The 16,292-nt window shown below is 40.9% G+C and overlaps 1 protein-coding gene across 12 annotated transcripts; it reads left to right on the top strand.

Annotated features, from left to right (window-relative positions):
- The first annotated feature begins 6,801 nt into the window (after positions 1-6,801).
- On the top strand, positions 6,802-12,374 carry LOC125543057. 12 transcript variants are annotated; one of them, XR_007298254.1, is made up of 5 exons: positions 6,802-7,212; positions 7,506-7,605; positions 8,375-8,414; positions 9,600-9,790; positions 10,421-10,688. XR_007298254.1 is itself a non-coding variant. In XM_048706303.1 (5 exons), exons 1-4 carry the CDS (start codon positions 7,120-7,122, stop codon positions 9,744-9,746), a joined length of 378 nt encoding a protein of 125 aa, XP_048562260.1. In that variant the 5' UTR covers positions 6,802-7,119; the 3' UTR covers positions 9,747-9,790; positions 10,421-10,688. The 12 variants fall into 12 exon arrangements, 2 of the variants coding, with proteins under 2 accessions (XP_048562260.1, XP_048562261.1); XM_048706303.1 differs by having other exon boundaries at positions 7,511-7,605; positions 9,597-9,790; XM_048706304.1 differs by having other exon boundaries at positions 9,597-9,790.
- The last annotated feature ends 3,918 nt before the right edge of the window (positions 12,375-16,292 follow it).

Genomic DNA, 16,292 nt, shown 5'->3' with positions numbered 1-16,292 from the left:
GACTTGGTATTCATTCGAGGAACATGAAGCATGAAGACTTTTGTTCTTTGTTTTATTTTCTCTTTCTTGATTCATAGGAAACATCGTACTATTAAAGGGGGTCAAGGAAATACTAAGGAAAAGTTTCCAAGTGATGCTCAACTCAAATCCTACACCTACCAATCCCTTCGAGTGAAGCCATTGTAAATCTCATACAACTCAGTCAATTTCTTCAGTGACAGAGACGAAGTTCTTCTAGTCTCTGAGGAATTTTTCTGACTGAGGAGTTAGGAATTCACCAGTGCAGATTGCCTACACAGTGAGGATCATGATAGCCCTGAGGAATTTGATACTCAAAATTCCGACCATTGCTGTGCTATGCGCCAGCTGTCCCAAAATATCTACCCACCTAACGGTCATATCATTGAAGGGCATTTATGTCTTATCATGTCGGGCTGCTCCCTAGGCTATAAATAGCCGCCCCCTACAACCACTAGATGGTTGGCTGCTCTGAGAGAAACTGACACTTGTCATTTGAGAGCATCCCATCCTCCGAGGACTTTGAGTGAAAATCATCAAGTGAGGAAAACCCAAACCCAAACACCTACAGACCCAAAGTGATTGAGCATCACTGAAGAGATTGATCCTGTGTGGATCCGATGCTTGTTACCTTTGAAGACTATGCATCTTCCAGACGGTCTAGAGCATCCAAGAGGAAATTGTGGATCGCCGAGTGCCCGAGTCTGTGAAGGTTTGGAAGTCACCTGAAGGCTTACCACGAGTGATTGGGTGAGGTCTGTGTGACCTTAGCTCAAGGGGAATACGGTGAGGACTAAGTGTCCTGAGCTGCGTGTTCAGTACTGGGTGTTCGGGACTGTGTTTCCTCAGGTTTAAATACCTAGCCGCCCTAACCAGACGTACAACTGTCACAACAGTTGGAACTGGTCTACCAAATCATTATCTTCACCGATCTAACTGGTTCCATTTCCTCAACCCTACCATTTCCTCATTTTTGTGTTGTGTGCTTGTTCATATCTGTTTAAAGACTTTGACTAAAGACTTTCTTTATTTCCTCAGCTCAATTTCTTCAGTCTGTTGGTCTTCATTCTGTTTATCTCGTGTTTACGCTTTCTGTACGCTGTGTTTGTTTTCATTTCATCATGAAGACCATGCTCATGTTTTGTTATGTTTACTTCTGAGTATTTATTCCGCTGCAAGTAGTTCTTCATTTAGGGATTTCCTTACCTGCAAATTCCTTAGTGAAGAATTCATAAAAATCGCCTATTCACCCCCCTTCTAGTCGATATAACTAGCGTTCAATTGGTATCAGAGCCAAGTTACTTCCTTGTTCTGTGTAATTTTGGTTCAACCACCTGGAGTTTTAGTTATGTCGACCACATAAATGAAGACTATGACATGCCCCATCTTTGACGATCATGATTATCCCAAGTGGAAGGCCATGATGAAGAAGCGCCTCAAGGCAATGAACAACAAACTCTGGACCGTCACCGAGATTGGTCTTACTGACCTATGCAAGATGGCGGAGGCTGATGATATTCGCAAATACACACTTCTCAACCTCACAACGAAGGACATCATCTGCTCCAGCTTGTCACAAAATCAGTTCAGGAATGTTATGCATCTCAGCCATGCGAAACTCATCTGGGACCGACTCTCTGAGGTCTATGAAGGTCATCGATCTCACCATGAACCCTGGTTCGAAGAATTCATGGAATCGCGCAAGGCTATGACTTTCAATCCAGAATCATCATCCTCTACACCATGCCTTATGGCAAAAGGTGCCAAGGTAACTGATTGCTACTTATCTGAGTCAAGTGATGATGAATCTAGTGATGAATTTGGACCCAGTTATGTCAAACTTGCTTCCCTTGCCACTAAACAACAAAGAGCTTTGGAAAAAGTTCAAAACATGCTAAATGAGAACGACGATATGTTGGGTGAAGAAATGGATCGTTCCAAAGCTTTGGCTGAAAGTCTTCAGGGACTCCAGTCAAAGTTTGACAATCTCCAAGGTCATCATAACACTCTCCTATCTGATCATGAGAAGCTTTCTTATGAATTTCTTTAAAGAAAGCAAGATCTTGAGCAGTTGAGAGTGAGTTATGAAGATCTTCAGAAGGAGCGTGATTCATTGCTTGCTCAACAGATCAATGCTACTCAGGATGAATTTGTTCCTCCATGTTTGAAGTGCATTGAACGTGAAACTGCTAATTCTTCACCTGAATGCTCAAATACTTCCATTGCTGCAAATTCTTCAACTGCCTCTGCTATCACTAATCCCTCATCTGAGGACACTGCCAGTATCACTGATAATGCAGGGCTGAAGGAATTGTATAATGACAGGCATGTACAAAAGCCTCAAAGGGCATCAAGCTCTTTGTGACATGCTTAAAAAGCAGATCCTCAACAGGAACCCTAGGAAAGAGGGTATTGCCTTTGAGAGGAAACTCAATGCTGATGGGACCTACTGGAAACCTGAGTAGTATCCTAAAACCTCATGGGTTGCTGAAAAGGGACCTTCAGTGGATCCATCTACTTTATCTGGCTTTACATGTGAATCTTCATATTCTTCCGATGAGTCATTTGACTCCAACTATAAACTGTTAAAAAATCAGAATGGTGAAGTATTTGCTAGATATGTTGGCACTAACTGCAGGAACGGTTCTCCTATGAAGAAAATCTGGGTTCCCAAAAGGTGGCTTGAAAATCTTCAGGTGAATGTCATCATGACACCACCTGTAAAGAATAGGAACCCCAGATCAAATTCTTCATATGGACCAAATTCTTCACAAGGATCAAAGTCCTCATATGAGCATCATCGTGCTAACCCGTCTGTTTCGCAGGGAAGAACTAAGGATTATGGATATGTGCATTATTCTTCAAATCATTATGTTCATAAGTCCTCGAAGAATTTCTCTGCTTACTCTTATTCTTACCCTAACCCCTCTTATGTGAAACGAAGTGGATTGGCATCTATGCCACCCTTCTCTTATGGAGCTCGCAGAATGATGAACTCTTTGCCACCCCTTTAGATGTGGATGGTGAAGAAAAAGAACTAACCTCTTATGCAGGGTCAGGTCTCTAGACGAACTTAATCATCTGAAGAATTTGCTGGAGACCTGAATTTGCTTGAAAGGACGCAAGATAATCATGAAGAAATGAATTTTCATTTCTCACGCCCTCATACTGCTTTATCTGTTCTATTGCTTGATGAAATTGATCTGATAAAATTGATACCATATTCTTCACTACTGAAGTATATGAGTTCGTAAGTTGCACTAATTAATCTGCAGGATGATCAACCCAAAGCCACTGAGTGGGTCCTTGATAGTGGATGTACAAATCACATGACTGGTGACAGGAGCTTATTGATGGACTCTGCTTTATCTCCATCACATCTGAAGCATATCACCTACGCTGACAAAGGCAAAAGCAAGGTATTGGGTCTAGGTAATGTTGCAATCTCAAAGGATCGACACATGGACAAAGTCATGCTTGTCGAGTCCTTAGGGTTCAACCTCATGTTTGTCTCAATGCTTTGTGATCTTGATATGTTGTTGTATTTGGCAAGTATTGTTGTGTTGTGATCATGGAAGCTGACAATTCCAAAGTCTTCGAAGGCTTTAGGAGAGGAGATTTGTATATTGTTGATTTCTCTACAGGACCACAACCTGCTACATGTCTACTTGCAAAAGCTTGAGAAGGCTGGCTATGGCATCGACGACTTGGTCATGCTGGCATGAGGAATCTGCACACGCTTGCGAAGAAGAAGCATGTCATTGGCATTGAGGGTGTCAAATTCCTCAAGGACCATTTGTGTGGAGCTTGTGAAGCTGGAAAGATGACCAAGGCTAAGCATCCAGCGAAGACTATCATGACTACTACTTGACCATTTGAATTGCTTCACATGGATCTCTGTGGCCCTACTCACTATGCCACATTTACTAATGCTGCATCTTTATATGGATTTGTCATTTTTGATGATTATTCTCGATATACATGGGTGCATATCATCACTTACAAAATTAAAGTGCAGGAAGTCTTCAAACGATTTTCCTCGAGGGCTTCAACCAACTTTGATGTGAAAATCAAGCACATCAGAAGTGATAATGGAACTGAGTTCAAGAACACTAGTCTTGATGACTATCTTGATGAACTTGGTATTACTCATGAGTTATCTGCTCCTTATACTCCTCAGCAAAATGGCGTTGTGGAGTGCAAGAACAGGACTCTTGTTGAGATGGCCCGCACTATGCTTGATGAGTACAAGGCGCCTCCTCGCTTTTGGCCTGAGGCAATTGATACTACGTGCCACATCATCAATAGGGTATATCATCACAAATTCTTCAAGAAGACTGCATATGAACTCCTCACCTACAAGAAACCCAATGTGAGTTATTTCAGAGTCTTCGGTGCAAAATGTTGGATTAGAGATCCTCATCACAATTCTAAATTTGCACCGAAAACACATGAAGGTTTTATGCTCGGTTATGGTAAGGACTCGCACACCTACAGAGTCTTCAACACCTATCACCACAAGGTTGTTGAAACTGTAGATGTGTGGTTTGATGAGATTAATGGCTCGCAAAGAGAGCACCTACCTCTTGTGGCAGATGAAATACCTCCTGAGAAATCTATTAAGTTCAAGGCTACTAAGGATGTCATTCCTACCGAAGAATCTGCTGAAGAAGTCATTCCAGAACATGAAGAACATCATGCTGATGCACCTGAGGAAAATGGTGCTGAAGAAAATGCTGATCAAATTTCTCAACGACAACCCGCTCATCCTCGCGTTGCAAATGAAGTGCAAATTGAGAAAATCATCAGTGACATCAACATTCCAGGTCCTCTCACACGCTCAAGAGCTTCACATTTATCTAACTTTTGTGGGCACTTTGCTTTCGTCTCTATCACAGAGCCCACTAAGGTAGATGAAGCATTTCTGGAGCCTGAGTGGATTCAAACTATGCAAGGGGAATTACATCAATTCGAGCTCAACAACGTTTGGGAACTGGTTAAACGTCCAGATCCTTGCAAGCACAACATCATTGGCACAAAGTGGATCTACCACAACAAGTAAGATGAAAATGGCCTTGTGGTGAGGAATAAGGCATGACTTGTAGCTCAAGGCTACACACAGGTTGAAGGAATTGATTTCGATGAAACTTTTGCACCTGTTGCTAGACTTGAAGCTATTCGCATATTACTTGCTTATGCTAACCATCATGATATCATCTTATATCAAATGGATGTGAAAAGTGCATTCCTCAATGGTAAGCTTGAGGAAGAAGTATATGTTGCTCAGCCCCCAGGTTTTGAAGATCCAAAGCATCCTGACAAAGTCTTCAGACTCAATAAGGCCCTCTATGGCCTCAAGCGGCCCCATGGGCGTGGTATGATACTTTGAAGGAATTCCTCATGAAGAAAGGCTTCAAACCCGGTTCACTTGACCCAACTCTTTTCACTAAATCTTATGATGGTGAACTGTTTGTGTGCCAAATTTATGTTGATGATATCATTTTTGGCTATACTGACCAACATTACAGTGATGAATTTGCCTATATGACGAGTGAAGAATATCAAATGTCTATGATGGGAGAACTGAAATTCTTCTTAGGTCTTCAGATTCGCCAACAGCGCAATGGCATATTCATATCTCAGGAGAAATACCTCAAGGATGTACTGAGGAAATTCGGCATGCAAGATTGCAAAGGAGTCAAAATCCCTATGCCCACAAATGGCCATTTATGCACTGATGAAAATGGTATTGACTTCGATCATAAGGTATACTGCACCATGATTGGTTCTTTATTGTACTTGTGTGCATCTAGGCCAGATATTATGCTTAGTGTTTGCATGTGTGCCTGATTTCAAACTACACCGAAGGAATCACACCACAAGGCTGTGAAGCATATTCTTCGATATCTAGATCACACACTAACACTTGAATTATGGTATCCCAAGGGCTCGGCTTTTGATCTCACTGGATATTCAGACTCTGACTATGCTGGTGATCGTGTGGACCACAAGTCAACATCTGGCACATGCCATTTCCTCAGACGATCCTTAGTCTGTTGGTTCTCGAAGAAACAGAACTGCGTATCACTGTCTACTGCTGAAGCTGAGTACATTGCTGCTGGTTCTTGCTGTGCTCAACTACTATGGATGAAGCAAACTCCCAAGGACTACGGCGTCAACGTGAAGAATGAGCCACTCTACTGTGACAATGAGAGTGCCATCAAGATTGCTCATAACCCAGTTCAGAACTCGAGGACAAATCACATTCAGATTCGTCATCATTTTCTTCGTGATCATGTGTTGAAGGGCGACATCTCTATTAAGCATGTGAAGACTGAAGAACAGCTAACCGATATCTTCACCAAGCCCTTGGATGAGAAGAGATTTAGCAAGTTGCGGTATGAGCTAAATATCCTAGAATCTTCGAATGTTCTTTGAAAAGGACTCTCATCCTAACACTTATGCAAAATTGATGACTTGATGTGCAACACATGAAGAAACGTTTTTTCTTCAACTAATGAAGAACAACACTCTAAGTGTGAAGAAATTAACGAAGAATTTGATTCTCAGAACCCTACGACAGTTGTATGCGGTTTCTGAAATCATCATTCTTATACGGTGGGTCACGCCACCACCAAAAGTTGAAAATCTTCAATTTAAGTTTTTCCTCAGCTTTGAAATTCCTCTGTTGTTTTTCAATTTGCATTGTCTTCACCATTTCCATTGTTTTTCTTCATTGGCTATATAGTAACAGAATATTATTTTGTTACCCTCGCGCCCTAATAGATCGATGGACGCGAATCTTGTAAACTGACCGAAGCCCCCACGATCCACCCCTACATCCCCGCACCGCCCGAGCCCGCTCCCTACAGCGCGCCGCCGCCCCTGGCCTCCTTCCTCCACCAGCCAAGCTCACCGCCGCCCGGGCCTCCTTCCTCCTTCGGCCAAGCTCGCCGCCGCCCCCGGTCCTCCTACCTCCTCCGGCCAAGCTCGCCGCCGCCCCGGGCCTCCTTCCTCCTCCGGCCAAGCGCGCCACCGCACCCGCTCCTCCTTCTTCCTTCGGCCAAGCAGGGCGCCATCGCCGCCGGCGCGCCTTACCTCATGCGCGACCGTGGCCCCTGCCGCACCCCCACCGCTACCCTGTCTGTGGATCCCCACGGCATGACATGGAGGTCGCCACCTCCCGCGGCCATGGTGAACACCTCCGCCGCTGGGCTAGCTCTAGCGCCGCCCCCCTCACCTGCCCTCCCCCTCCAGCAACTCTACTAGCATGCACGACGCTCCCTCCGGCAAGCAGCTCCGCGCCACACGATAGTTCCCCCCACGCCTACGGTCCTTTGCATCCAGCACTGCTGACACGCAACCTCTTCTCCGTTTTCTCTTCATTATGACATTCAGTTGCGGTTCAACAAAAATAACAGGAGCAGTACATACATCTCTTTTCTCTCTACTGCTCTTTTCTCTCACTAATTTGTTTCTCTCTGTAGTGCAGCACGAGGGAGGTTGGACGGATTGCAAGAAAAAAAGCTCAGTTCTACAGACAGCCCCCGCCGCCCACACGGACTACTTCCTCCTGTCCTCATCCAGGTATGGGGCTCACATCAGTCCAACTATTCCTCACTTATCCGTCTGAGCTCCTCCTGCCATCCTCCTTCACATATGAGCTTTTGCCGGCACTGGTGCACGCCGCCACACGTTCAAAGTGTGTATTGGAAAAAGTTCAGAAGTTTGGTTCCATAAAAAATTGCACTTGTTCATCTCGAAAAGATCATGAAAGTTGAGAAGTTAAGGTGCCTAGCACCTATTTGATGAAATGGCAAGCTAAATAAATATATTGCAGATGCAGATATCAACTTAGCTCAGTTGTGCATATGACAGGATGATCTAACTTCCCCCCCCCAATCTGATGTGATTTTATTTGTATCAAATGGACTCATAGAAAGTTGCACACAAAGAGCATCTTCTAAAATGGTTTAAGATCTATTTCATAATTTGCCAGATAAATAAATTTATATAGTATTCTTTAATCATTTTGTAGTCCCTATAGAATGTTTGTTGATGGTTAGCAATAAGCAGACCAAAGCAGGGACAATTCTTTCACTTGTATGAGACAGACATATTTGATTTCTCATGAAACCTCTAAAAATCTAATTTCATAACCTTAAGAAATTACCAAACGGAGAGCAAAGTAGTATTACCACTGTACTGAATATCCTGTAGTGGTTAGTATACTAGAGAGTAAAATTGTGCCATATTGTTTGGTTTAATTTCTATTTAGTTTTGTGTTCTGTTGTTTGCCCTAGTTGATCCATGTGTTATTGCTTCTATGTTGTGCACTTCTAATTCCATCATGAAGGAAAGAAGATAAGCGAGCTAAGTACTTGTTTGGAAAGTTGGTAAGTTCGTACACATAAACCTAAAGAAGTTCATTGAAAAAGTTTGGTTTCGTTTAAAAATATGTGATTTTTGGTTGGAAAATCATTGAGGAAATAGTTCATTTTTGCTAACTCCTGCAGTTCTCTGGTTGGAAAATTAATGGTTCAATTTGCTGAGTCCTTTGGTCTACAAATTTATTTCTGTTTGTATGTAAGTGGCTTAGGCAACAGAAAAAAGCGAGCAGTTCTATTCAAGGGAGTTCAAAAATTAACATACATGAAGTTCTTGATTATTTCGGTTATTTTGTATGATTTATTTTTTTGCAGAATCTTGGTGTCATTTTGCCTTGCAGATAAAATTGTTACTGAGTGTACTGGGTCCCTACTGGCTGTAGCAGCTTACTTTAAAAATCGAACCTTACTGTCTCCAGATTAGCATAGAAACTAGTTATTACTTTCTTGGTTAAAAGAAGTGTATACGCTTTACTATTTATAGATTCAGATTGTCAGAACAAGTTCTCATACACGCTTTTTGGCTCTGTTACAACTTGCTAAAAGGGTTAGAATGTTATTGGTGATGGAAAAATATCAGACGCTCTCAACTGAATAAGAAGTGTGTAGCGCAAGTTCAAGTATAACTACTACAAGAGTTCAAAAATCTCAACGAACAAAGCTCTAACCAAAGTTCAAGAATTTTTTCCTTCATAAATTAGTTTTATTTTGATTAATTTGTTGTTCTAGGCAGTACAGACGTAGAGTCTTGTGTAGTACATGTGTGTATTGTACATTGTATATTGTTATCACTTACCATACCATCATGGACAGAAATAAGAGAGACACATAGAGTCATTCTATTAATCAACTTGCTAGCAACACTAGATGCATTTCATCTTTGCAAATATGTGATATATTTGGTGCAATTTCTGAATGATTTGATTTTGATTTTGAGCTATCATGCAACTTAGTTAAAACATGCATTTTAGTTCAAATACTAAGTTTTGGACCACAGAGTTCATGTTTTAAAAGTTTGTACAAATTGCAAACAGTCTGTGTAAATTCCCATCGAGTAGGTGCGCGTGTTGAGCGGCTACTGAACTTGTGCGGCTGCTGCTTTTGGACTGCCCAGGAAGCACGTCATTATAGAAGGCAAAAATATGTAACCTATATAACTCCTGTTTGTTCTGACTTCTTGTTTCTCTACAGCAGCCAAATCCCGGCACACCTGATAGTTCAAGCTTACACCTGGCCTGCGACCAACTGCATCGCCTCTATAAGCTCCTCGGGAATGACTTGGTAGTAGCTGGGATCCCCCTACAGCGGCAAAATCCCGGCGCACCCAGGCGCCGCTCGTGATTTCAGCCATTTGCCAAAATCCCGGCAACAAACAAGAACAGAAGGTATGTGCTCGGAAATTTAAAATTCTGTATACATTTGCCAAAGTTGCCTTATCCTCCCATCAGTCTTATGATTTAGACTAAATTTCAGCCATGATTTAGACTTTATTTTTGCAATAAATAAGTTCAATATCTAAGTACAATTAGTTGACCATCTCAGTACATCTATTATTGGGTGTGCCAAAACTAGATGCTTGACCGCCTTATTATTATCACTAGTGCTTTGTATTCAGATTGCTCCTTTAGTCCAACCTGACCCCCATGTCCCACTCAGCCATCCGGTCTGACATCAACATCGTATTCTTCTTCGCCTCTCACTCCACATGATTTTTTCCCATTTTTCAGTTCTACACTAACACTGCTTCTAATGGGTGTATGTGTGATTATTGGTTCGTGCTTGTCTTAGTCAGCGCTAGGAGGAAATTTTTGAAAAAAAATGTGTTAATGGAGATGCATGGGAGTTGTGCCTATTAGGTGTTTTCTTTTATAACTGACGACACCAAGGTGGGGGAAATTTTGTTTTTCAGTTATACGGAATTATTCATTGTTCATTAGTTGCTTATAGGATGGTTTCCTTGGAGAAACATCTCTACTGAATTAGGTGTTGAAAATGTTTTCTTGTGAATGTTTCAGTGGGGGCTCAGTTGCTGCTCTAAATCGAACAATTTGGAGGAGGAATGCGTGAGAAACAAGTCTCCCAACGATGACAAGGTTAGCCATGTATTCCTATTCTTTGAGTTGTCTCTGTTTCAACCATACAATTCAGCTAGCTTAAGGTGGAGAAGGCAAAAAGAGTGGAGACACTGAAATTCATATTTGGCATAGTAATAAACAGTCAGAACCTTACGGTCTTGCAACATATTCAGAATCAATATTCTACTCTAGTCAGATTCTATGTAAATCCTATTAGTCATGGTTTGTCTCAAAAAAATTACAATGAGGACATAAATAAGTGAGTGAGAGGATTTCATATTATAGAAGTAAACAATCCTTGAGAAGGAATTAATTTCTGACTTTCTATCCGTTATTTTTTCTTAGGAAGTTAAACTAAAAAATAATTCAAGAGAGATTAGAGGAAGTGTCAGATACATTCACGGGTAGTCATTTTTTGAACTCTTTGTTGCGAAATTCTTACGTTTTGAATGGAATGGTTAGCATGCATCCAGGCTTATGTATAGCAAGATTGTATGGTGTTGGAGACCACAAGAACGCATGCACTGTAGTGTCACTTGTTGGCACTTCCCATCTCCTGTATTTTTCTGTCTCTAGCTCAGTTGATTGTGCCTTTATGTTTACACAATATACAGGAGGGTGTGAGTTGGGTATGTTTACAAACGAAAGATATGTGTCGAAGAGTTCACTTCATCTACAGAGCATTAGATTCCCAAAAAGTAGAATGGTTGAGCTAGTTCAGTTTTTTTAGTCCATCTTTTGTTTGCTATTGGGTTCATCTAATTCCGAATCACAAGTACAATTCCCTTTATGTTTTGCATCTTCATATAACACAAAACTGGCACCGGAGGATAAGGTGAGAATATATACTAATAAAATGTGTGGTGGCATTGTCCACATTCTGAATTTAAACCACTAGCTTTTTTATACACAAGGGCTTGTCCTGGGAGAGCCCTATATAGGCATGAGCACTACTGCTACAAACTTTAATCCCCCATTTTCCGGCCTGCAGAGCATTAGAAAAAAGTTCAATTTTGGAAATTCATTCAGTTCTCTGGTTAGTAGGCTAGTGGTTCATCTTGCTAAATCTTGTGGTTTAAAGTTTCTTTTTTGTTACAACAGTTCAGTGTGTATTTTAAGAAGAAAACCCAACAATGGCGGCTGCACTGGAGCCGCAGGACTACTATTGCTGATAGGTTTGCGAACTAATAAACATTCTTTTTATGTTCCTGTGATGTTTCATATTTTTGTGAACTGATAGTTGATGCTCTTTGTGGACTGATAGCTGATACTTTTTGTTAACCGATAAACTGAATAAATGAGATGGATGTATTATCAGGCCGTGAAAATGATTTAAAAAATATGTGCAGTTTAGCGGATGAGTATTATGTATGTCCTTCTAATCTGAAGGTAGTGGCACCACTAAGAAAAACAAAATAATCAGTTTTTTTGTAGCTACGGAATGGGCATTTGGCTCAGTAATCTTCCATTGCTAGAGGTACTGCCTCTTGAGTTAATTTATGAAACTGAAATCATCCTTTTTATATTTTTGTGTTGTCAAATAAAACCAATTTTTTTGGACATGCAGCGCTCAAGCCGTTCACCCTTACCACCACAACCCGTTCACCTCCGCCACACGAGGCCGTGCGATGATGCAACTATCAGAACATTCACCTCTGCCACAGGAGGCCGATGCAACGCTAAGAATGTTTTGTTCTTTTTCAATACATGTTTTGTGTGCTTTTTAGTACACCTACTTAATGATTCTATGTCCAATTTCCCCTGTTTAAGTGTTCTTCCTATAGCACAACAGGAGTTGTGTGTTATGCTTAATAAGCATTTGAGAAAACCTTGTATGGATCGAAACTAGCATATGTTCTGTTCTATTCTTGTAAATGAAGCTCCACTTTCGTTTTGTTTGAGGTTACTTGAAATAAAAATTAGTATGGGGCTGTTTGGTTTGTGACTAACTTAGCCAAAGATTGCCACAACTAAGGTTAGGCAAGTTTGACCAACTTAGGTGAGTGTTTGGTTCATGCCACACCTTAGACAAGCCACACTTGGACCCCACATGGCATACACACAAAAAGTATGGCAAGATTCCCTTAGGCTTGCCAACTTGTGGCTCTCATTTTGATGAACTAACCTTAGGCAAGCTTGGTAAAAATGTGTGGCAAGGTGTGGCAATGCTAGTTCTAGAACCAAACAGCCCCTATATGTTCTATTGTAAAAACATATCTAAAATGTCATGATGCATGCTAGCAGAAATCTATAAATACACTCAGTTCAGTTCCTATATTTTATTTCAGTTCAATTTAGAGCTATTTGCAACTGTTCAGACTCGAGTGTTCCTATATTTTATTTCAATTCAATTTAGAAGTATTTACAACTGTTCAGACTTGAGTTTACAACGGAAAAACATTTGGTAGTTTAGCGAGCGAAAATACTAGTTAGATTCATTTAAAAAGTGTCGTATAGTTCAACTTTTATATATAATAAATTCATAATGAAATGTGGGAACAATTCAATATGTGTGTGTGTTAAAAACATAACAGTACAGAGAAATTTGGTACGTACTCGTCGAAAAAAGTCGCATCAGTTCGAGAGGTACCGAAAAAAAAATTGATGCCAATCAAGTTCGAGGGAAAAACAACTTTAAAAGGAAACGTGAGAAGCTCACAAATTAATTCTTTGACATTGACGTCCAAGTTCTACAAATGATCCGTACAAACAAAAACGGTGGTCCGTACAAAGGAAAATTGGTTTAATTAAAAATATTGATCAGTACAAGTTAAAAACGGTGATCCGTTCGGCATAAAAGAAATGACAGAAATTTAAATTGTAAAAGTTCAAGAAAAAGGAAACCCCATGCAATTCAAATAGTAAAAGTACAAGTCATAAAATAAGAGAAGTCCAGAACATCGTTGTAAAAAAATGTTTAGTTCAAAAAAAAAGAATAACAAAAATTTTCTTTTTGAAAAAAATATCATTCAGTTCGATGATATAAACCATGAAAGTACAGGGCCGACATACAATAACATTCAGTTCAACAATATAAACCATGCAAGTTCAGGGCTAGGATACAGTAAACCGTTGAAAATTTACGAGAAAAATATTACCCAAAAAATAGAGCAAAGTCTAGTTATGTGAAAACACACTTACTACAAACCCATGCAAGCATCAGTACAAGTACCTTTTTTCGGAACCATTTGAAATTACTCTACAAAAAATAGCTCAATACAAACATACACATATATCAGTACGACTATTCTGTTTTTCAGATGAGAAAACAACAGGATCCGTCATGCCGTATTCAAGATTACTCTTAAACAGTTGCGAAGTAGAGAAAACGTCCAACATGACTAAGTTTCGCATTTTCGATAGTTATCCAACGGTATATTATTTGTCTCATTTCGACAAACTTTTTTAAAAAACCGTGTTCAAAACCAATTTTAACCATATTTGAATTCGTATTTAAACCGTAAAGAATTAGAAGTTGTGCATTTTTCATAGCTTTCCAACACCGTATCATTTGCGTCAATCCGACAAACCGTTTGCAAAAAATAGTGAAAAAACATTTCGCCCAGAATTTCACCTTTTTTAAATTACTTTTAAATCACATAAAATTTGAAAAAATAGTAGATATATGGAAGATGCGGATTTTTCACAAGCTTTCCAACGCCAGCTCATTTGCTCAATTCCGACAAACCGTTTGAAAATTAAGTCCAGAATATGATTCGCGTTTTCGGTTTTGAAAAAAAACGATTTTTTCAAAACTGCTCTTAAATCATATTTTTTTTGCAAAAACAAATTATAAGATTGTAATGTGGGTGTCAAGAGCTTTCCAACGATATATTACACGCCCCATTTTAACAAAAAAAATTGCAAAATAATTTGAACTAAAGAAGACGATTTTTAACAGCAACAGAAAGCATCAGTTCAATCGCTCAAATTTCATCAGTTCAACCGCTTGAATTCATCAGTTCAAGTAGGGTATTCTGTTACGCGTAACAGAATAGCTCTCTCTCTCTCTCTATATATATATATATATGTATATGTATATATATAACTGTGCCCTTGTCAGCAGAAGAAATTGCGAACGTAACTTTAAACTTATCTTATCTGAATTTTCGGCCTTTGCCGCTCAAACCGTTACACACTTCATGATAATACTTATCCTATTCACCCACGATCACACACGACATCACCTCTTAGTACGTGAGTGACACATGTCAAGCGAATGAGAAGGGTCGGGGGCACGTTCGTCCTATTTCCTCGGGCGAGCAGTTTTTCACTTCGGCTTACCCCTCTCCCTTCCTCACTTCACTTTTACTCCGCTCGACCTCACTCCCTCGCTCGAGCTCTCAAACCCTAGCACTGCCGCTACTTTCATCGTTGCCGGTGAGGAAGAGCTTCACTGCCTTGACCTCGTCGCCGCTGTACTCACGCTGGATGTGGATTTCTTCACTCCGCCGCCGCCGTAGCTGTCTTCCTCAGCCAAGTTAGGGCGTGGAAGATCTGAACCAATGAGATTCAAATCTACACTTCCCAGTTCGTCGTGTTCTTCGTCCAGGGTAATTAAAAGTTACTTTTACTACCCTTGTTGATTCAGTTGTTTTTCTTCAAATCTTCAAAAGGTGTTTTCTTCAAATCCTCACACACTAGACACCTCACATATCATCTGTTCTTGATCTGTTTCTCTAAGCAACATTTTTCTTCAAGATTCCTCAATTGTGTGGATTTTCAAATCTGTACAACTTTGGAACCTAAGTCAAAGAACGCTTAGTGAAATTCTTCAAGACTCAACTGGTCAAATTCCTCAAACTTGTTCTTATTGCAAAAACCTTCTGAGAACGCATATGACCTCTCCAAATTCCTCGCAACTATAATCTATTCATAGGTACACATGTCCGCTGCTGAATCATTAGGTTCTCATCAACTTAACTCATTTGCAGCGTTCCTCGAAGAAAAGTTGCATACCTCTTCAGAGAACTCAATCGTTCAAAACCCTCAGCTGAAGAAAATGGCAGATGGCAAGAAATCTTAGAAGGGAGGAAAGAAGCTGGAAGTCAACACTGTGTTTAAAATCCCTGAGGATATATACAAGGATTATTGCACTCCTGATGAGGCCACCCATGGAAAGGAAACTAAGAATGAGCGCAAAGTGCGCATCCAAAGGATAGAGAGGAGATGGGCACGGGAATGGAGGGAATACAGATATGTTACTCCCAAGTATATGAAGAAATTCGCTCTTCATCCTCCATGCCCAAGACCTTCGTTAGCACCTGGCCAAGTAGATGATCCCACCAGCCTCAAGCATGGTGAGGATTATCCTGATGAATGGGCCAAGCGCCAGGCCAAGCTAGCCAGAGTAGCTAAGGAAGCAGTGAGGAAATTCAATGAAGACTGTTGCTGCTGCTGCCACTGTTGAGGCCTCTGCAAGCAAGCCAAAGAAGGCCATGCCAAAGAAGCCGGCTCATAAGCCAAGTGCTTCAACCCCAATGCCCTCACGGCCAAGTTCCTCAGCAATGCCCTCACGGCCAGATTCTTCAAAGCCCTCACGGCCAATTCCTCAAGCCGTGCCAGCTCCTCCAAAGTCCTCAGCTCCTCCATCAAAATCCTCAGCACCTATGCATCTCACCACGTGCCAAAGGACAACAGGCATCTCTATTGCCTCAGGAGCTTCTGCTAGTTCTTCAGCTGCACCAAATTCATCAACTGGCCCTTCTCTGCTGAAGAGAAAGGCCACTGCTGGACGAGGCTCTTGACCAAGTCCTCACAAGAAGCAGGTTGCCTTTCAAGTGCTGTCTGATGAAGACGAAGCTGATGATGA

The sequence above is a fragment of the Triticum urartu genome, chromosome 3 (genome assembly GCF_003073215.2).
Source record: "Triticum urartu cultivar G1812 chromosome 3, Tu2.1, whole genome shotgun sequence".
Taxonomy (NCBI): domain Eukaryota; kingdom Viridiplantae; phylum Streptophyta; class Magnoliopsida; order Poales; family Poaceae; genus Triticum; species Triticum urartu.
Note: the sequence above shows the minus strand (reverse complement) of the source record. Positions and strands in the feature narration are given on the sequence as shown.